This window comes from Sinocyclocheilus rhinocerous, unplaced genomic scaffold, assembly GCF_001515625.1.
Source record: "Sinocyclocheilus rhinocerous isolate Xijiao unplaced genomic scaffold, SAMN03320098_v1.1 scaffold532, whole genome shotgun sequence".
NCBI classification, from domain to species: Eukaryota; Metazoa; Chordata; class Actinopteri; order Cypriniformes; family Cyprinidae; genus Sinocyclocheilus; species Sinocyclocheilus rhinocerous.
This window is the reverse complement of record NW_015642820.1, coordinates 1,161,867-1,183,717: the sequence shown is the minus strand read 5'-3', so window position 1 is coordinate 1,183,717 and position 21,851 is coordinate 1,161,867. Positions and strand designations below refer to the sequence as shown.

Here is a 21,851-nt window from a genome sequence, read left to right as displayed (position 1 = left end):
TAATGTTACAAAATATTTCTATTTCAGATAAATGCTGTTCTTCTGAACTTTCTATTCATCAAAGAAACCTGAAAAAATTATACTCCGCTGTTTCTCAACATAATAATAAATGTTTTTTGAGCAGCAAATCAGAATATTAGAATGAGTTCTGAAGGATCATGTGACTGGAGTAATGCTGCTAAAAATTCAGCTTTGATCACCGGAATAAATTGCATTTTTAAATATATATTTAAATAGAAAGCAGTTATTTGAAATAGTAAAAATATTTCACAATTTTACTGTTTTTGCTGTACTTTGGATCAAATAAATGCAAGCTTGGTGAGCAGAAAGAGACTTCTTTAAAAACCATTACAAATCTTACTGTTCAAAAACTTGTTTGTATAGTTTTTATTCTTTTTTATTTCAGTTTTAGTTTAGTTTAGTACATCAAGTACCTCCTCTCAGCGTCCACGCTAACTAGAGCTAGCTGAAGTTCTGTCCTCAGAGAGTCAGTCTCCTGTTGACTGCTGGTTAGTCTGTTCCTCAAGTCTTCGGTGTTTTGTTGGAGCTGCTCGTACAGCAAACAAAAGTCATTTTGAATTAGTACACAAGCCAAATTCAAGACTGCCTCAGCAACACCAATGTCAGTTCAAGACACTATATAAATGGTCCGATCTGCATCAGGTACCCTGAGGTTTTCCTGCTCGGCGTCAGTGATGTTGTTTTGCAGTCGTGTGTTGTTTCTCCTCTGGGACAGCAGCTCTTGTTTGGTGGTGCTGAGGATGTTCTGGATGCCCTGCAGCTCCTCAAACATCCTCCTCTGCTCTTCTGCATCCTGCTGAAGCTGGACGTTCTGGGACTGATGAGAAAGTGTGAAGGTGTGTGTTCAGTGTCATTGATTGGGTCAGAGCAGGGATTCCCAAACTTTTTGTCAGTCAAACCTGTGAAAGATTTACTTGAAGTACCACCTGAGATTTTAAGTTAATATTGCAATAATTTACCAGCACATTTGCATGTTCACAGTGTTGTTTAATGGTCATGCAAGAACTGAGAAATTTTGGAAGCTTGTGTCTACAGAAATCTTTGAAATCATGCAAATGAGTAAATAAAGTGCACACTGTGCTCCTAAAATGCCCATTATACTCAGCACCTACAAAAAAAAATGGAGTTTGTGAGAAGCATTTACTGTGAAGCGAGCCACTACATCAACGCTTCACATGTGTAGTGCTTATTTAAATCAATTGCAACCTTTGATTTGATAACCACACTAAGCTATACTGTGATTTCCATTTTATTTTAATTCACTGTGCAGCCCCATTTATTTGTTCATTTTACCTTTTGGCTTTTCAAACCCCAATTTGGGAAACCCTGGGTCAGAGAATAGAGGTTTCCTCACCTGGACCAAAGCTCTGGCCTGGTCAGTTTCCATCTGCATGGTCATGGACAGCTGCCCGGTCTTCTGCTGCTCCTCCTGAAGGACAGCCTTCAGCTGGCAAACTTCATTCTCCAGAGAAGACACCTAAAAAAGTCAGTCATTTAGTTCCTTAGCATAACTAGTGAGTGACCAAATCAGCTTTCAAAGAAGAATCAAATGACTCTGAGAACCTGCTTCAGGTGTTTGTCACATTGTCTTTCCACGTCCTGTGCCTCAAGCTCTCGTAACTTAGTTACTAAATCTCTGATCTGTGAAGACAGAATGCATTTGCTACATTAAATTTAGCTTTTTGTTAGTGCTGTCAATCGATTAAAAAAATTTATCTCCTAATTTTCTGTAATAATGATTAATTGCATATTAATATATAGCTATTTATGGTCATAATTTCAAATTGAATCTTTAAAGGGTTAGTTCACCCAAAAATGAAAATTCTGTCATTGATTACTCACCCTCATGTCGTTCCAAACCCATAAGACCTACGTTCATCTTCGGAACACAAATTAAGATATTTTTGATGAATTCTGAGAGCTTTCTGACCCTCCCATAGACAGCAATGTAATTACCACGATCAAGGTCCAGAAACGTAGCAAGGCGATCAGTAAAATAATCCATGTGACATCAGGGGTTCAACCGTAATTTTACGAAGCTACGAGCATACTTTTTGTAGGCAAAGAAAACAAAAATAACGACTTTATTCAACAATCCGTCTCCTCCGCGTCACCCTAGCGCCATTTTGCCATTTTACAAAATTTATTCTCGTAGCTTCGTAAAATTACGGTTGAACCCCTGATGTCACATGGATTATTTTACCGATCTCCTTGCTACGTTTCTGGACCTTGATCGTGGTAATTACATTGCTGTCTATGGGAGGGTCAGAAAGCTCTCAGAATTCATCAAAAATATTGTAATTTGTGGTCCGAAGATGAACGGAGGTCGGAACGGAGCTAATTACTCTCCTCCATCCCCAGCTCCTCCTCTCGTCCAGACAGGATTCGGCCTTCTGACTCTTTGAATCAGACTAATTTCTAAATGTTTACATTAAATTATAGAACATAAATGATATCTGCAATACATTTATGTTGGTTCTGTTCTGTTTACCCTACGGGGTTATCGCTGCTCTCCCTGCTCTCATCCATGCTAGGCTGCATGGATGCACAGGGTGTTCTTGCCCAGAACAGAACCATACCGCCAATCCAAGCTGTATGCTAATTGTCAGAAATATAACAACTTTTAATTTAAGTTAACTTAAAACAATCTTCACATAAACTATAAAATGCATATGCATAAACTATAAATTGAATGCAAATGTTAATCAGCGAAGAGCAGAGTGATTTCCTTTCTTCTTTTGTTCTGTGATTTTCATCACTGATACAGACTGCAGCAGATTTCACTTTAAAAGCAGTGCTGTCTCTTTAAAACCTGACGCACAAGACGCGACACGATATGTCGTGACGCAAAAAATCCCAGACTGTAAACTGATGCCGCTTTCTATTTATGACTTACTGACACAAATTTCAAAAGATTTGCAGCGCTCGCTTTGTGGCGTCCAGTGTGAACACAGTGTTAGTCCTCACCTCCACCTGAAGGCTGCCGACGGTGGTCCTGTAATCGTCCGCCTGTTTCTCACACAGGTTCTGGAAGTCTCGCACTAACCGCTCTGCTTCCATCCTCTGCCTCTTCTGCTCTTCACATTCATCCGCTGCCCTCCTCCGCAGGTCGGCCTCCGTCTCAAACTCCATCCGCAGCTTCAGCGTGACCTGCGTCAGATCTCGCAGCATGTGTAACCTCTCCTGCATCTCGTCAAGACACCTGGAAGAACAGCTCGAGCTTGTTTATCTTTAGAATTGTTGATTCTTGAAAAGTCCATGATTTGGAACCATCAAGTATATGTATTATAGAGTAGACGGTATATGCCTTAATTTGAACAGCCTAAGCTTTCTTCAATGGTCAGTTTTCAATATTTGAACTACAGACAATATGTTGAATTTCACATCAAATTAAATATAATTAACGTCCATCAGCGTATGTTTATCTGATATATGCAGTCAAACTGTGGCCGAACCATTTATGGATATCCTCTTCCTCTGGCTTCTTGTCTTTGGATGGAGTGACGGTTCTGTTAGGGGCTTCTGTCTGTTAGAGTAAAATAATGTTAATAGTGTGTCAGTACAGATTGATAGATTGACTGATTGATATTTAGGGATGCAATCTTGTCATAATATATATATATATATATATATACACATTTCTGTTCAAAAGCTTGGGGTTGGTACAATTATTCAAAGGGATAGTTCACCCAAAAATGAAAATTCTGTCATTAATTACTCGCCCCCATGTCGTTCCAAACCCGTAAGACCTTCGTTCATCTTCAGAACACAAATTAAGATATTTTTGATGAAATCTGAGAGCTTTCTGACCTGCATAGACAGCAATGCAACTACCATGTTCAAGGCCCAGAAAGGTAGTAAAGACATCATTAAAATAGTCCATGTAACATCATACTGACCCAAAACTTTTGAACATCTCTTTTCTAGAATAATTTATTTATCTTACCATTTCGAGCAACTGTACACCCTGTGCCTGTAGCCTCTTCACAATCTCCCTAAGGTGGCACAGCTCTTCTTCCTGTTTCTCGTTCATCTCTTTTATTTTTCGTAATTCAGCAACTTCTAAATAAGGGGAAAAGATGTCAAACTGTAAGTGAATTCAACTGAGAGGTTGTCTATACTATGATGTACAAGAAAGAGAAATGGCAAATAAATTATACCACAGCATTTCAGTTTCTCCACTTCGTGACGCAGGTGTGCAACTTCCATTTGAGCTTCTTGCAGCTCTGGTTCTAAGACAAAAGCATGATTTTGATCTCAGTATGTTCGTGAGTGTTTCCCTTCTTATCCCAAGTGTGAGACCAGTGAATTGATTTACCATAAGCCTTTTGTGTCAGGTGAGCCGACTCCAGCTCATCCGTGAGCCTGCGGATCTCTTTGTGGGCCATGGTGAGTCGAGCAGACGCCTCTTCTACATCTCGCTCCAGTTCCTGCAACGTCCGTCCCTTCAGCTTGTCATCGGCACTGCACTGCAGGTCAACTGCCTGGTACAAACACAGAAACCATTTAACAGTGGGCAATTTGTGTGTTTCATGAGCCAGTGCATGCTTTGTAAGCATTGAGCATGCTGCATTAAAAAATCCTCAACTTGCATGCTTGGAAAAGGAAACGTTCACAAGAAAACAAATCAAAGGTTAGTAAAAGTGGTCCTTGTGTAAATTAAACACGCAGGATAGCTGGAATCCACCTGAAATGGGATGTGATACTAATGCCTCTTGCTTCTTGTTGCACATTTCAATGGCATGCATCAGGTTAATTGTCATAAACATACAGGCAGTAATTTCGGTTTACTCTGAGCAGCCTTTCTGAGTCCTAGGAGCCTCTTCCAAGGGCTCTGAATGTGTGGTGGTGCCACCTTGTGGAGAGATGATGTTAAGTTTCTAATCAGAAGTTTTGCACTTAAAAGAAAACAAGAATTAGGCCTGCTTGATTGTTTATATCATTACAAAATATAGTCTATATTATCAATCAGCTCTAATCTGCCAAATGTGACTATAAGGCATGATAATATTAAAGGGACAGTTCACCCAAAAAATTTAAATTCTGTCTTTAATTACTCACCCTCATACCGTTTCAAACCCGTATGACCTTTGTTCATCTTCAGAACACAAATTAAAGTATTTCTGATGAAATCCGAGAGCTTTCTGACCCTGCATAGACAGCAACGCAACTGAGACGTTCAAGGCCCGGAAAGATAGTAAGGACATCGTATGTGACATCAGTGGTTCAATCGTAATTCTATGAAGCTATGATAATTTTTTGTGTGCGCAAAGAAAACAAAAAGAATGACTTTTTTCAACAATTTCTTCTCTTCCGTGTCAGTCTTCGATACACGTTGACGAGAGTATCACAAGGCATGATCTTACGGGTTTGGAATTTTCATTTTTGGGTGAACTATCCCTTTAAGATATTAACATTAACATAATGATTGTCTGTAAAGCTCTTTGAAACAATGCGCATTGTGAAAAGGGCTAAATAAATACATTTGACTTGCCATGTAGTAAGACAAAACAACCTGAGAACTGATTCTCTTACTTTGACCACATTCCCTCTACAATCCTCCTTTTGGACATCAGGGTCCTCTGTGGTCTTCACATCCACATTCTCCTGACTTTGTATTTTCTCCAGCAGCGAGGCTCTGTCTGCGAGGAGGTAAGCCACCTGTTCACTCAAGCTGATGGGAATAATATCAGCCAGACCTTCCTGAAGTAACATCTCGGAGATCTCACTCCTCTGTGCTTCTGTAAGCATAAATTCAAATGTCATGCGTGGTGAAGAGCGAGTCTGATGGAGGAGAGAACAGACAGAAATGCACCTTGTTGCCGATGGATGTCATCCAGAGTTGCATGGAACGTTTTGTTTTCTTGCTCGAGATGTAAAGCCACAGAGTCTCGGGTCTTTGTGAGACTCTTAATGTGATTGATATATTGCTGAACCTGAGATCGAAGAAGGACAAGACTGCGGTTTCCCTTTTGCGTATATTCTTCAATGCCTTGCATTTCTTTTCTATCTAAACATCTACTTTTGTGTTCCACAGACCAAAAGTCACTTGTATAGATCTGAAACAAAATGCAAGTAACCAAACAAGTGATGAGTCTCCAGGTTTTTTTCTTTAGATGTACTCACCTTTTCAATCTCAGCAACACGCTCCTTCTGCAGATCTTGTATCTGCTGGTTGAGGGATCTCACGGTACTTTCACTTTTCGTGTAAAGCTGCCACAGCAGAGACAGACGCTCATCGCTGGAGGCCGAGGAACCCAACCCTTCCTCCTGCAGCCGCTGGTCCATGTCCTGCAACATCTGTCCATCCCAAACAGATATGGAGATGAACATAGCCTACAGGTGTTCTATCTATCTATCTATCTATCTAGATTTGGTGTGTTTTAGATGTTGTTTACACTAAACAGGTGATCTGCTCTGCTCATTTTTTGCACATCTTTTAACAGCTGTTGTTGCAGATCGGTGGCGCACATGCGCACATCAGTTTTTCTTCCTTGAAACGACGTAGCGGTTTTCCAGCATGAAAACATTGCAACTTTCTGTTACTTTTGCTTTTCATCAAAACGAATAAAGCGAATAACGCACAAAATAGTAGGAGGTAGGCTATATTGATATAACTTCAGATTGATGTTAACCACACCCGGATCATGATGTGTTTCCCTTTAAAGAACAGTAAAATGAGCGATCGGCGTCGTAAATGTCTTTAAAAACAGGTCTTACCTGTGCTGTGCACTTCTCTTGACGTTATTCAGAACCATTTAATTACTTATCGTTCTAGGTTATTATTTTGAAAATTTGTGAAAATTCCGCGAAACACACACACACACGGTGCCGCTTATCCAAACTCTGCAGCTGCGAGTTCAGTCGAACTTTTTTTCTTTCATGTAACTGTAGCGTTCTAACGGAACTTCTGAACATTCACGGTCGCCTAGAAATGGACGTTATAATGAATCGCTTAACGTATTTTTCAGCATTTGCGTGGAATTCACGTTCATCAGGCCGACTGTGTGTGTGTGTGTGTGTGTGTGTGTGTGTGTCTGTGTGGGACGTCCTGCAAAAGAACCCCACAACCCCCCTAATAAGAAACGCGGTTCCATATAGCCTATAGGCCTACGATTCATTCCACCAAACGGGCGCCTTTTACACTTTGAAAAAGTCACTTAAAGTAAATTTCTTCAATATTTTAAACATCCCAACAGACTTTTTAAGTGTTAAATTCAATTATGCTTTTCATGGTTAAAGACATTAATGAAGGACACAAAAGTCATCCTTTTCATGGAATGACCCAGATAATATAAAAGCACTAGCCTGCCCAACATGTACATAAAATCATGTACATGTACAGTCAACATGTACCGTCGCTTGATTGTGCCATCCCAAAGAAGCACAAAATCACTTTTATGGACTTTTAAATTAAATGTTCCCTCCTGATGGAATGACCTTCCCAACTCAATCCGAGCAGCTGAGTCCTTAGCCATCTTCAAGAATCGGCTAAAAACACATCTCTTCCATCTTGACCCTCTAACTCTAGCACTCTCTATTCTAATTCTATTCTTTAAAAAAAACACTTGTCCCTTTTAGACTTGCACTGTATTCATTTGCTGCTTGTTTTCTTTATTAAAAAAAAAAAAACTAACACTAGCTTTCTAATCTTTTTGTATTCTATCTGTTTTCTTTTCATTTATTATACAATTAACAAAAGCAAAAAAAGACCTCTAACACTAGCTTGCTCTATTCTTTTTCTATTCTATCTGTTGTCTTTTTATTTATTATATTATAAAAAAAAAAAACTTGCTATGTGTACTGCGTTAAGCTAACTGAGACTTGTTCTAGCACTTTTGTATCATTGCTCTTTTGTTGATTTTGATTGCTTCCATTGTCCTAATTTGTAAGTCGCTTTGGATAAAAGTGTCTGCTAAATGACTAAATGTAATGTAAATGTAATAACAAACATATCTAAAAAGCATATATATAAACAGTGTCCATATACTGATAAACTGTAACACATTTACATGAGTTTAGTATGCAGAGGATCATTATGTATCACCCAACACACTATTATGGGAATCAAATAGAAGCAATAATGATTTATTTGTAATGGCACAAAAAAAAAAAAAGATTATGAAAGGGGGCTATCTTGCCCCACCTGAGGAAAAACTAATCTGGAAGGATTATGCATCTTGGCAATGTAAATTAAATTTACAGAAATTGAATGTTTCATAATGACAAATAAAGTACAGGAGCAGCGTTACAGAGAGAGGAATCTGAAAGGCAATTACATTCAATACTTTATATATTTGTAAACACTTCATATACAATTTACACAGTCACAATATAGCAACAGTTACAATGCAGTGAGACAGAACTATTCTACTCAATTTTAAGACAAATAAAGTACAGGAGCAGCGTTACAGAGAGAGGAATCTGAAAGGCAATTACATTCAATACTTTATATATTTGTAAACACTTTATATACAATTTACACTTTATATACAATTTACAAAGTCACAATATAGCAACAGTTACAATGCAGTGAGACAGAACTATTCTACTCAATTTTAAGTTGTTATGACTTTTGACTTTACAGTATTGTTCTTAGGCTGTGGAATTATTAAATAACAACAACTTAAATAACAATTCCCCCCCAAATTTTTTTAAAATCACACACACACACACACACACACACACACACACACACACACATTTACTTGGCTTTCTAAATGTGTGCATTCCACTGACTTCTGTTGTTATACTGAGATAATTATAAATACTATAACCCTAACCCTCACAGAAAATTTTCTGTATTTTTATATGTAGTTTTTACAAAAGAGATTGTTCCTGGATGTCCCCAAACTGTTTATATATAATTTTTTTAATGTAATAAATATAAATTATTTCAATGTAAATTTATATATATACACATACCCATATACACAAAATTGTTTTATTGCTGAATCTATATCAGAACATCAGTGCATTGACTGTTGTGTAATTATGTAACCGACTCTCTCTGGGTTTGGGTGGACACACAACTATAAGCCCATTTTTAGTTTGTAAAACTAACCCAGAGTTTTTCTGGAGCTGTGAAGGAAACTCCTCCTCTAACCAAGCCTGCATTCCTTCCTGGACCGTTTTCCCCAAACGTGGAAGACTGTGGAGAGAGAGTGTGTGTGTGTGTGTGTGTGTGTGTGTGTGTGTGGAGGAGATGAGAGGAGACCAGCTGAAGACACGGAGGAACAACACAGCACTTCAGACCAAAGAAGATCTGTTGATACGACTACACAAGGTAAGCTTGATTTTTACTTCTTCAACAACAGAAAGCATTTCTAAAGTAACAGTTTATGTGCCATTGAAAAACCTTTAAAGTGCCATAGTTCTTCAGAAAGTTACTGTACGGATGTACTGGTGCATAAAGAACCCAAGGTCTTCACATTATTAATGCATGAGACTATAACAACATGCTCATACAGAACTCATACAGAAGTCACATCAAGAACCTTTAAAAAAAACAAAAAAAAACAACTATAAAATAGTTAATATGCAAAAAGTGCTGAACCTAAGAATTAAGAACGTTTATTATTATTAAGAATCAAACCATGCTCTCTGAGATATTCTTGTTTGTTGGTTTTGTACAGTACTATCTTTACAGTAGAAGTACAAATATGCTGCAACCAAACAGACTAGAAGATTATGGATCTCTCAGAACTGTCCAAAATGTCTTAATTAATTTCATGTGATAGTCCGTTCTACATTGCTGTAAGATCTGCGTACTTTTAGGAGCAGTAATTACAGCTCATCCGTGTTTACAGTGTAAAGAGCATCTTGGTAAAGTCTTGAATGGCACTAAAGAGAAATAACTATCCGAGTCGGTGCCAGGAACGCATAACGAGCAGCTCCTGCATGTAAACATGGAGAGGTGGGGGTCGATTTAATGAAAACCAGAGTTGGGGAATGTTGACTAAATACGTAATCTTAAGGCCACCACAAAGGGCCTCTTGGTCTCTGGTTTGGAAAGAGATCCTCGCATGCACCGGGAGTTATTTTCACTGCTCTGTCGTGACAGAGGGGGGTGTGCAATCTTGGGATCTGCTTGTGTCATTCCCAATCTTCCTTCCCTATCCAGATCCGTCACACAGTCCATATTTATGAATGGACGTTTTGTTTGTTCAACCAGAAGTCTCTGTTCATCTTTTGGATGGAAAAGTCATGGAAGGTTTGTGGTATAGCCACGTTGTGCGTCTCAGAAAAGTGACGATGGAAAAGCGACTGGCAGTGAGGTGAAAACTCATTTATAGGTATGATGCCAGTGAAGTATTATTACAGCGCTTGAATCGAGGTTCACACGCAAGTCCTATATTTTTCCCTGGAGAAGTCTCCATCAGCAAATGGCATCATTTTGATTAACGTGGCATCATATACATTACCGTTCAAAAGTTTGGAATCATAATTGGATTAATAATTTTATTCAACAAGGATGCGTTAAGTGACAGTAAAGACGCTTAAAATGTTCCAAAAGATTTCTGTTTCAAATAAATGCTGTTCCTTCAGAGAATCCTACAAAAAACTAAATGTAGTACGGTTTCCACAAGAATATGAAGCAGCACAACTGTTTTCAACATTGATGATAGTAATAAGAAATGTTTATTAAGCAGCAAATCGGCATATTAGAATGATTTCTGAAGGAGCATGTGACACTGAAGACTGGAGTAATGATGCTGAAAATTCAGCTTTGCATCACAGGAATAAATTGCATTTGAAAATATATTCACATAGAAAACTGTTATTTGAAATTGTAATAATATTTTCTGTTTTTACTGTATTTTTGATCAAATAAATGCAGCCCTAAAGACTTAACTTACCAAATGAACGGTAGTATGAATGGGATGCATATAGAAACAGGAGATCTGTTTCATTCTGTTTAATTTCATTGAAATCTGGAGATCAGACACAAACTACTGCTGTTTACACAGAGCTCCTTAATGACGGCCACATCAGAGGCTTTTCAGACACACTGATTCAATCCCAAATGATTCCTCAGTTTTTCTGTGAGATTCAATTTCTCAACCAGAACCTTTTATTCTGCAGGATCCACCACAAATGGCATTCCTGTTGATGTTTGTGACCGTTCTGCATTTGGTCACCCTAGCCATGCTTTTCATTGCCACCATGGAGAAGGTTAGTCGTAATGCACAAACCCATACCTTACCCATAGTTACTACAATAAAGAAACATCTGCCTAATGAGCAAATGCATAGAGTTCTGAGGTCATGCATGTTTATCTATCAAAATACATTCAGAATTGTAGGTTGAATTCTTGCACTAAATATTTAAATGTATATATCAGGTAAAGCTGAAACATGTTTACTTGCATTTTTTCCCCTATGGTATTTAAAAAAAAATCTTTTATTATACACTTTTGTTTGATTATACGCTTTTTTATTGCTGTTTTTACACTTGCATTTTTTTTTGTACTGACCTGAAGCTTCTTTATCTAAAAAAGCTATACACATTTTAATTTATTTGTTGCATTTTATTTCTTCTTATTTCATTGCATTATTATTATCATTATCTTTTTCTAGTCCTGGTGGTCTTGGGGAGACATAGAGAACACAGATCTCTGGTATAAGTGCACCTATGAAAACGCCACAGAAACCTGGTTATGTGCTTCTGCCAAAGACAGCGGTGGGTAACGAACACTCATTAACAGATTTTATAATCAAATAATGAATTCAATAACTGGATTTAATTACCAGAGTCCAGGAGAACTGGTGAATGTTCACAAAACTGCTGATTTGATACATTTGCAAAAAGGCCTAATATTGGGGAGACATAGAGAACACAGATCTCTGGTATAAGTGCACCTATGAAAACGCCACAGAAACCTGGTTATGTGCTTCTGCCAAAGACAGCGGTGGGTAACGAACACTCATTAACAGATTTTATAATCAAATAATGAATTCAATCACTGGATTTAATTACCAGAGTCCAGGAGAACTGGTGAATGTTCACAAAACTGCTGATTTGATACATTTTCAATTTGCAAAAAGGCCTAATATCACATATTTTGATGATGCTGAGTGCAAAAATATCCATAAAAGATTTTTCAAATTATTTATATGTATCAGCTTTAAGGTTAACAAAAGCAGTCAAATGTCAAAAATTTATGTATCATTTCACTTGCAATCTGCAAAGAAGTGGATAAAGCGTAAATATTAGGCATAAAATAAAGTCTTAACTCATACATGTGAAAATCTGCTTATTAGAACTGAACAAATAGTTGTAATCTGGCTCAGCTAAAGACTGGAAATGTGTCTTAATGACAGTTTTCTGCTGATTAAAGAATAAAACGATACGTCTCCACCTTACAAATGGTTGTAAAAGCAAAAATTATATGAAATGCATCATATTTTAGTGCTCTAGCAAAACATCAATCAGCACCTAAACTTAGTACGAGTATCCAAGTATTGGATTTCTTTCAGCAAATGTGACGCAGGGCAGTGTTATCAAACTATAATAACTACATGTATTTGTTAAAGGTAAGTAACTATTGTTGTATGTGTGTGGTTTTCTCTCTCAGAATGGCTGCAGTCAGTCCAGGCCTTCATGATCTTGTCTGTGGTGCTCTCTTCTATCTCCTTCATGGTGTTCCTCGGACAGCTCTTCACCATGTCTAAAGGAGGTCTTTTCTACTTCACTGGCTTGTGCCAACTATTTGCAGGTATATAAAATAAAATTTTGTATTTATTTTTGGTTACACGTTACTTTAAGGTGTCCTTGTTACAGTGCAATGATACATTTAAATACTAAGTGAGTAATATTAGCTACATGTACTTACTATGTAACGTGTAACAAGGACACCTTAAAATAAAGTGTTACCTTATTTTTTATTTAGGTAGGGAGGTAGACAGAAAGTTCATTTCATAATCTCACTCCGTATACAGTACCATATGTGCTGCCCCCTTGTGGCCACTTTTTTATTCTCACTCCGTTCACACTTACAGGTTTTGCAGCGTTTGCGGCTGCTCTTATCTTCACCTTTCAAAGGAGTGCGATTCTTCAAGACTCTCGTGAACTGGAAAAGGGTCATTTCGGCTACTGTTACATTCTAGTGTGTGTGTGTGTGCCCCTTTTACTTATCAGTGGCGCACTTTATGTGCATCTGCGCAAACGGGCCTGATTTTCTGCTTAACACCACACATGTAGGCTACTTTAGTTGTTTAGTCTGCTATGAGATTATACAGTATTTGCTCATGGCTCTGATTAGGCGAGTCAGTTTATGATATTGCTTATTGTTATTTATTGTTATAACATTAGTTTTTAGGACCAACTCTCAAAATCTGCTTTGCTGCTTTTTTTGCGGAGTTGCAACAAAACTTGCTGTATTTTCCAATAGTGGGGAAGCTGCTGCTCTAAGTTTGATGCTGACAATCAAGTGGGATTTTGATGCAAAATTCTTTTTTAAAGGAAAATGAAAATTTGCTAAAACATTTACTCACCCACAGGATATCCAAGGCGTACATCCAAACAGATTTGGAGAAATGTAGCATAATATCACTTGCTCAGCAATGGATCCTCTGCAGTGAATGGGTGCCATCAGAATGAGAGTCCAAACAGCTGATAAAAACATTACAATAATCCACATGAAGAAAAGCGCGTGTTTTGAATAAATCCATCATTAAGGTGCTAAAAGGCCTAGCTAAAATACGACTCCTCTATCCATAATATTTCTTTCTCCAGTGAAAAAGTCATCTCGTCTGAATCAGGAGAGAAATATGCACAGATCAAGCACCGTTTACAAGCCAAAATAGTCCAAAATGGTTCTACACAAATATATATCGGTAGATCTCTATTGGTGAGGAAGTGATGTAATGCTACATTTCTCCAAATCTGTTCTGATGAAGAAACAAATGTTCAGCTAATTTTCATTGTTGGGTGAACTGTTACTTTAAATAACGCTTTAAGAAAACTGGAATGTAAAAAACACAGAAAAGTTTCTTTAAAATCAAATTGTCAGAATTCCCAAAACTGGGAATGTTTTCCAATCCTAAATATGTGCCCATGTGCATTTGTATTATTATGTTTTTATGTATGCAAACTTTATAAATACATTTTTTTAAACAATGACAACAGTAGTTATGATGTTTTGGGTTAGAGTAAACTTTCAGTGCAACAATGAATAAACAGAAAAGAACAATCGTACCACAAAAATGCTGCAGTTCAAGTAGGATCAACAAGTGTCCACTAGAAAATGTTTGGTATCGAGTGAGTCATGGTGCTCTTTAAGTGGTTTACATAGTAATGAGACTGAATCAGTAAAAATAGTTGTTACTTTGTAACAATCTGCACTGCTAATTGCAATACTTAAATATTCAATTCAAACTGCTCTAACAAATCTGTATCATTGTGTTTAGTTGACAACATACCATCATACTACACATTCTCTGCTTTGAAAAGCACTGCTGATTCTGTCTAGGCACAAAATAAACATCGGTGGCATGACACTACACATAGATGTGCTGATTAAAGAGGAATGTGTGCATTAATTGCATGAGTTGCATGGAATTCCAGTAACTTGTTCATGCAAAACCCAAAGGTGAGCTCAGCATACTTTCTTCAGTGGATTAAAACACTCTGCTTTGAAAAGCACTGCTGATTCTGTCTAGGCACAAAATAAACATCGGTGGCATGACACTACACATAGATGTGCTGATTAAAGAGGAATGTGTGCATTAATTGCATGAGTTGCATGGAATTCCAGTAACTTGTTCATGCAAAACCCAAAGATGAGCAAAGGTGAGCTCAGCATGCTTTCTTCAGTGGATTAAAACACTTCTTCTTCCCTGCACGTGTCTAAACATCTAGTATATTTCTTGTAACCTCATGTCCACCCAACCAGAGGTGTGTGATGTGAAAAGAGACCACTAGGCAGGTGTTGAGTTCCAGCCTCGCCCCCTTTTGACTGTAGCTGGGAGGGAAGGAAGGTCTCAATCTCTGCTCCCCGGAGAAGACTGGCTCGGCTGGTAGAACCAGTCACGATAGCGAGCCGGCGACAGGGACGTGTTTACTAAAGACACAACAAGGACAGAAATCTAATATCGGACTTGGGCCGAGGGAGACCAGAACATGTTTTGGGGATGGTTTGCTGATGATATGCTGACTCAAGACGTGGATTTGGGCGAAAGCTAAAAATGGGCAGATCGCAGTGATGACTAGTTGCTCACATTGGCTGGTGACGGGGAGTAATTTAACACCAGACAGAGAGGCCATTTAGAATGGGAGGAGATAGCAGTGATATGTCAGAACTTGACGGAAAGAGTCAATGGACTGAGGGTGTGTGAGTGAGACAGACGGGTAAGTCTCGACTTTTAGTACATAATCTGTTCTTGTAAAGTGTTACTATAAAATAGATTTAAAAAAATTTATTTTGGCATCAAATTTGCAAAGAGTAGTACATTTACAAAGTAGTGCTTTTAAAAAGAGTATTTATTACTTAAGTGCGAACTTAGTGTAAAGTTTTTGGACACTTAATTGCATAATTAAAGGTAGATGTATAATAGTTAAAATTTATATTAAATGCAACTGGCTGAACTTTAGCGTGCTTTTGACCTGCTTAGGACTTAATACATCTTTATATGTAATTTCATAATTACTTCTGCTGTCTCTTGAAATATTGTTCAAGTTTACTGACAATAGTACTGACAAGCATTTATGGTGGTAAACTAAAATATACTTGTCATTTTATTTCACAATGGCCCTTGTGAAAAAGAAGTACACTTTAGTTTACTTAAAAAAAAAAGAGTCTTTATTCATTTTAAAGCATATACTTAAGTGAGAACTGGATGTAATGTTCTCGGACACTTAATCGCATGTTAATGGCAATTAAATTGAAAAAAACAAACTGTAGTTTAATTTTACATCAAATGCTATTAGCTAAATTTAAAAGTGCGTTTTGATTCACTTAAGTACATTATTAAATGTAATTTTATAATTATTGTCTTTTGAAATATGGTTAATGTGTACATTTATGGTAAACTGAAATATACTTTAATATAATTTCTATTAATATTTGTATGTCATGTATTTTTATGTATTTGTCATGTATTTTACACATTTGTAATGATGATATTGTACAACATATTAACTTTAAATGAAATATTAAATAACACACTGCAGCTAAAATTATAATCAAGTAAGGTACTGTGCTTTAGCATGTTAGTCAACACATCAAAATAAGTGTACTTCTTTAAAGCATGGCAAGATTATTAAAACATTTTTTTTAAATATACCTTAAAGTATACTTTTGATTTGACATTATTACAATGTGCACATTTTAAATGGTAACTTTCTTTAAGCACACTTAAATAGCCTTTTATTTAATTAATATTACATTATCTGCAAGTGCAGTTTTTGTAATGTATTTAAGATTTGAAGTACACCACAAGTGCACATTCAATACAATTAAGCACACCTCTTTTTCACAAGGGTGTTCACCAAACCAAACCAAAAAAAAAACAAAAAACTAATGTTGTTGTTTTCCCTCAAGTCTGTATTCCAGGTCATTTCAAAGCTCTCCAAATCTTCCCAGGACGATAGCAACAATTCCACCATGAAGTATCCAGCTTTTCTATTGACTCTTGGTGTTTAAAAAGAGTTAAATATCTTCAACACAACCTCAAATATCTGAATAATTCACCAACCTCCTCCTCCAAGTAACTTAGAACAGCTGCCATTTGTTGTTTACATATCAACATGTAATTTTCCACAGTCAATTCCCTTGTAGTAGAAGGATATCTCCAACCGTCGTCAGGCTCCAATCATGTCAAACTCTCAAGAGCAGAGCCTCAACGAGAACATCATCTTCGCTCCACTGACAGATTCCAATCCGGACTTCTTGTACTGCGAGGAGGAGCGCTATTGTGTGGAAAGCCTAGTGAGCTCCGGTCATGAGGCTTTCCACACCAAACTCCACCAAGAACAAATCGGATCGTTCCTGTCCCCTGGCGAGGTGAACCAGATCTCCGGCTGGGCCGAGGACTATCATCAAAGCGATGCAAACCAGGAGGATGGAAATGGTGAAGTGGAGGTCGGTTCTGATGGGGAGGACTTCTCTGGACATTATTTTCCCACAGAGTCCGACACTCCGGCGCCATGCTTGGAACTGGGATGGCCGGAAAAGACAATCTGGATGGACATGGGACAGATTCACGTCTACACCAACCCTCCTGCAGAGCAGACGCCCACCATACGGGAAATCCTCAGGAGTCACCTACAAGGAGCCACTAAGGTAAGACCAGGGCTGTTTTTCTCAAAAGCATCGTAAGCCAGGTTTGTGGCAATGGTTCTGCGATCTACTTAGGGTTGTGATGCTTTTGGGAAACGCAGCCCAGATCCTTGAAGCTAAAACAAAGAGGTTGACCTTAAGGTCCATCACACCAAGAATGATAACTACAACAATAAAGATATGGATTTAAAAATCGTTCTTACAAACTATGTTACAGACTTTTCATTAAGACCCCAAAGAATCATATTAACTCGTGGAAAATGGGCATCGGATGACCCCTTTAAAGAAATAGCAGATTCACAACACAACTATAGTGATAGCAGCACAGAGGAACGATATCATTGGAATCAATTTTTTTCTCAGCTGACCCTTAAAACCTTAAAAACACTGACAGTCAATCAGAATCCACCTGAGCTGGAGCTGGAGCATTTAAAGTGGCAGTCGACAATAATAAACAATTCATATAGTGGTTATTGTAGTTATCTTCATGGTTTTGATTCTTGGTGTGACCGGGCCTTTACGCTGTAAATAACTATCATAATTTTAATGGTAAAAATGTTACAGTAACTTTACAGTACAGTAATTTGTTAATGAAATGGTAAAAAACTGTAATGGTAAATTTAATTTTTGTAAATGAAAAAACAAGCCATCTTATAATTTACAATGAAAAACCGTAAACTGACATTCCCAGAATTCCCTGTGTGACACTTCAAATTTGATGGTTTTTCATTGAAATAGTTGTTTCTCCTTAGTTTTCTTTTTGGTTATGTACATTTTGGTTTTATGTTATGTCTTATGTTTTTTAATTAATGTTTATTGTTTTATTTTAGTGTCATGTGTGTTACCAGGATGGTGTTTTATATTTTTTGTGCAACTTCTATATACAGTATGTCTATACATCATCTATATACTTATATATACTGTATTAGAATTTACTTTAGCTTGTAGCTGGAAAAGTTACTTATAATGAGCTTTGATTCATCATGCATGCTACTGTATTTTTTTCTGGCAATTTTCTGGCAACCACAGCTGCATTTTTTAAACTATACATCTAACAGATTTTGTTAACAGTGTACTTGAATGATGAAAACTATTTTACACAAAACTATTTTAAAAGCAGACACTTTAGAATGATGTTGCATATGAAGATTCATCTACAGGAAGTCTGTTAGAACTTTTCCTGTAAATATTTTTTTTTTGCATTTGTGTTGGGCAGCTGATTGCTGTTGTTACAGATAAATTGTCGGACAGCGCCGTGATTGGTGACCTCCAAAACGCTGCATCACGGGGGGTTCCTGTGTACATCATCCTCAACAAAAGATCCGTGGAAGAGAACTGCTTTTTGCACCGGCTTCAACATCCAGTGAGTGGACATAGAAAACTAAATCTAAAAATAAAAAACTATTAAAAAATTGTAACTTGAAAAAGAAAAATCTTAAAAAAATTTTTTTTAAACTGACCTTATTTCAGCTAATTGCCAAGACTTAAAAATAAAGGTTGAAGAACTATTTTAGCTTCCCCCAAAGAACCTTTTAGTGAACAGTTTTTAAAAGAACCACTTTTCTTAGTGTGATTAGCATTTAAAAAATAAAAAATAAAAGTTTTATCACAACTTTTTGAGGAAAAGAAATGTTTCATGGATGTTAAAAGTTAATCTAAAGAACCTTTATTTTTACGTTTTATTTTTTATTTAGTTTAACTTGGCGTAATAAGAAAAAATGACATGAAATATAATGAAAATATAAAAAATATTAATAAAAACTATAATAGTATCTCAATCATACTCAAATAACATATAACGGTTAATGACTCAGTGTTCTGCCTGATTTTGTCCTGGTTTTCATGATTATATTCAAGCCATGCAGTTATACAACCTTTAGACCACAAAACCTCCATGCACACCTTAACAGACTGAACTTTAGGCTGTTCCACTAAACAAAAGACCTAGACACACCTTAGTGGATAACTCTGCATCTGTTAGCAAATGTTACTCTCCATCACAGAGTATATTTCTCTTTCTGTCTCTGTAAGTATGAATGAGAAGAACTCACAAAGCAGTGATGAACAGGTTCAGCCACATTCATCTGGTGCAGATGATTGGCGTGCGGTTGAGGAATGCTTGGGTTCAAATCACTCCACATCTCTGATGTTAAAAGCTGAAATTCCTAAAGTTTTCAATGCATTGGAAATCAACCGAACAATCGCTTGCAGCTACAGTATATGCATTCATGAGAAAAGGTTCTGAAACGTTCGGTTTTGCAATGTAGTTCACGGGAGTCTCTTCCACATATTCCAGAATATCATGGTGCGCATTCTTGGAGGTAAAACGTACCTGACGCGCGACACTAAGATGGTGGTCGGAGAACTGAAGGACAACTTTGTGTTGGTGGATCTGGAGACGGTGATTTTTGGGAGCTACAGGTAAAGAACGGTTTCATACAGTAATAGAGCTCATAAATCAGCCAAGAAACACATTAGCTGCAGTTGAAGACTTGCTCTAGGGAACATGGGTGGGAACCTTCTGGGATTTGAACCAACTTTTGGGTTGCCAGCTCATACCTTTAAAGACTATAAGCCACACCACCCCTACATTATGCAGACAAATAGAGAAATTAACAGTTTGTGGGAACAATACGTTTGTCTCTTTCACAGCTGTTAAAGTACACTACTGTTAAAAGGTATTAAAAAAAAAAGTAGTTAAAAGTTTATTTAGTTTTTTTTTTTTAAGAAGTCTCTTTTGTTCACATAGGCTGTGTTTATTTGACCAAATATACAGTAAAAACAATAATGTTATGAAATATTACAATTTTAAATAGCTGTTTTCTATTTGAATATATTTTAAGATGTAATTTATTCCTGTGATGCAAAGCTGAATTTTCAGCATCATTACTCCAGTCTTTAGTGTCACATGATCCTTCAGAAATCATTCTGCTGATTTGCTGCTCAAGAAACATTGTTTACTGTCAATGTTGAAAACAGTTATGCTGCTTCATATTTTTGTGGAAACCATGATAATTTTTTTCAGGATTCTTTAGAACAGCATTTATTTGAAATGGAAATCTTCTGTAATATTATAACCAACTGATCAATCTAATGCATCCTTTCTGAATAAAAGTATAAAAAAATCTTACTGACCCCAAAATTTTGAATGGTAGTCTACTGTTAATAAAGAGTGGCTTATTCACCTAAAATCATTTACTTTCCGTCATGTTATTTAAAATCCATATGAGTCCACATTTAAACAATGGACTCGTACTGTCAAGCTCCAAAAGAACAAAATAGCACCATAAAACTATCATAAAAATATCCCATATTACTCGTGAGCGATTTTTTTTCTTTGCTTTTGAGGCTTTTTTGAGATCGGAACGATTCCGAAAATATAAAAGTCCAAAAATATATCACTTTGAAAGCGTCGTTGGCTGTCACGAGCTAAGTGCGTAATGAGACGCCATGTTTGAAATATGTGGAAGAATTAATTGCGCACGAGTCATATGGACTATTTTTATTAGGCTCGAATTTTATGGTGCTACGTTTTGGGAGTTGTACATCTTCTAAATCCTTTATAATCTCTTGATTTGTTTTCTGTGTCTTGGTCAGTCTTAGCTGGAGCGATGCTCACCTGCACCGTCAGCTCGTCACAGTCTTCAGCGGCCGCGTGGTTGAATCTTTCGATTGTGAGTTTAGGATCCTCTACGCTGCCTCGCTCCCAATCCCGGAAGCGTGGAAAACTGGAAAACCAGCTACCGAGCCCAAAACATTTAAAAAACTACAGCCATTGAACATTAATAAAGTCGAACTCACAGAGTTCGTCTCTAGTCCTCCACCTCCACCTATCGACAGGCCCCTGGACTGGGAGGCGATGGGGGTCATCCAGAGATTCCCGGACAGCCCTCTTAGTCCACCTTATGCTGCTGAGGTGCCCTTTCATCATCGACACCTCCTGGACGGTCATCCGGGAAGATGGGAGCCTCCCTACAATGACTTTAACAGCAGACTTGTACAAGGGTATCCAGAGGACGGCAAGTAAGTAAAGCATAGTACACATTTATTACATTATAAACGATGGTCTCACAGTCACTTAAAGGAATAGTGCTTACAAAAATATGAGAAAACTACAAAACAACTATTTTAAACAGCCTTTGAACAGATTAATTTGCATAAAATACCACCAATTTAAAGGGATAGTTCACCCAAAAATGAAAATTGAGCGATACAGTACAACTTAATGAAATTTATCATGTCTTATGTAATTAGTTTTTCAGTATTTAATGTTTGAATAAATGTCATGAACAAGTTTTTATCACAACCACCGTTTAAATGTTTATATTTCAGAAAATTCTTTGGAGTAGTAACTTCATTTAAAATAGTTTTTAAATGTGCGTCAATGCCCAGCACGAATTATTACAATTTTCTTTTCATATTCTGTGTGCTCTTTTTTTGGGGACTTAAACTCATGCAGTGGAAGTCGAAGTTCTACTTGTTTATTGAGTGAAAAGAGAGCTCAACTGCTGAAAAACGTATTAAAATATGGAAGCTATGGAATATGAAA

The 21,851-nt window shown here is 37.1% G+C and overlaps 3 protein-coding genes across 5 annotated transcripts in view; 2 read left to right on the top strand and 1 right to left on the bottom strand.

Annotated features, from left to right (window-relative positions):
* The window catches only part of LOC107756646 (golgin subfamily A member 6-like protein 4), a 9,280-nt gene extending 2,261 nt beyond the window's left edge, over positions 1-7,019 (bottom strand). Inside the window, exons 1-14 of the mRNA XM_016573838.1 lie at positions 6,742-7,019; positions 6,148-6,321; positions 5,837-5,957; positions 5,557-5,762; positions 4,793-4,876; positions 4,340-4,505; positions 4,182-4,253; positions 3,968-4,083; positions 3,477-3,547; positions 2,989-3,223; positions 1,585-1,662; positions 1,376-1,498; positions 668-838; positions 435-547 (exon numbers count right to left, since the gene is read on the bottom strand). Coding sequence (XP_016429324.1) covers positions 435-547; positions 668-838; positions 1,376-1,498; positions 1,585-1,662; positions 2,989-3,223; positions 3,477-3,547; positions 3,968-4,083; positions 4,182-4,253; positions 4,340-4,505; positions 4,793-4,876; positions 5,557-5,762; positions 5,837-5,957; positions 6,148-6,321 — 1,730 coding nt within the window. The 5' untranslated portion in view covers positions 6,742-7,019. The remainder of the gene's footprint in view (positions 1-434; positions 548-667; positions 839-1,375; positions 1,499-1,584; positions 1,663-2,988; positions 3,224-3,476; positions 3,548-3,967; positions 4,084-4,181; positions 4,254-4,339; positions 4,506-4,792; positions 4,877-5,556; positions 5,763-5,836; positions 5,958-6,147; positions 6,322-6,741) is intronic.
* Positions 7,020-9,212: 2,193 nt separating this feature from the next.
* Positions 9,213-13,598, top strand: emp3a (epithelial membrane protein 3a (MAM blood group)). Its single transcript, XM_016573846.1, has 5 exons — positions 9,213-9,307; positions 11,107-11,196; positions 11,601-11,703; positions 12,599-12,739; positions 13,023-13,598. The coding sequence occupies exons 1-5, from the start codon at positions 9,227-9,229 to the stop codon at positions 13,196-13,198; spliced, it is 591 nt and encodes a 196-aa protein (XP_016429332.1). The 5' UTR covers positions 9,213-9,226; the 3' UTR covers positions 13,199-13,598.
* Positions 13,599-14,756: 1,158 nt separating this feature from the next.
* Positions 14,757-21,851, top strand: part of LOC107756647 (protein FAM83E-like) — a 13,777-nt gene continuing 6,682 nt past the window's right edge. The window contains exons 1-6 of one of the 3 annotated variants that reach the window (XM_016573840.1): positions 14,757-14,814; positions 14,918-15,372; positions 16,565-17,305; positions 18,519-18,665; positions 19,599-19,723; positions 20,900-21,325. In XM_016573840.1, the coding sequence (XP_016429326.1) occupies positions 16,838-17,305; positions 18,519-18,665; positions 19,599-19,723; positions 20,900-21,325 (1,166 nt within the window). In that variant the 5' untranslated portion in view covers positions 14,757-14,814; positions 14,918-15,372; positions 16,565-16,837. Of the gene's footprint in view, positions 14,815-14,849; positions 15,373-16,495; positions 17,306-18,518; positions 18,666-19,598; positions 19,724-20,899; positions 21,326-21,851 lie in introns of those variants that run through there. The other 2 variants (XM_016573839.1, XM_016573841.1) reach the window with 2 other exon arrangements.

Coding starts and splice junctions, on each gene's coding strand:
- emp3a (XM_016573846.1), top strand. CDS start 9,227: ATGAGAGGAGACCAGCTGAAGACACGGAGGAACAACACAGCACTTCAG. Junction 11,197..11,600: donor TCATTGCCACCATGGAGAAG/GTTAGTCGTAAT, acceptor ATCTTTTTCTAG/TCCTGGTGGTCTTGGGGAGA. Junction 12,740..13,022: donor CTTGTGCCAACTATTTGCAG/GTATATAAAATA, acceptor TCACACTTACAG/GTTTTGCAGCGTTTGCGGCT.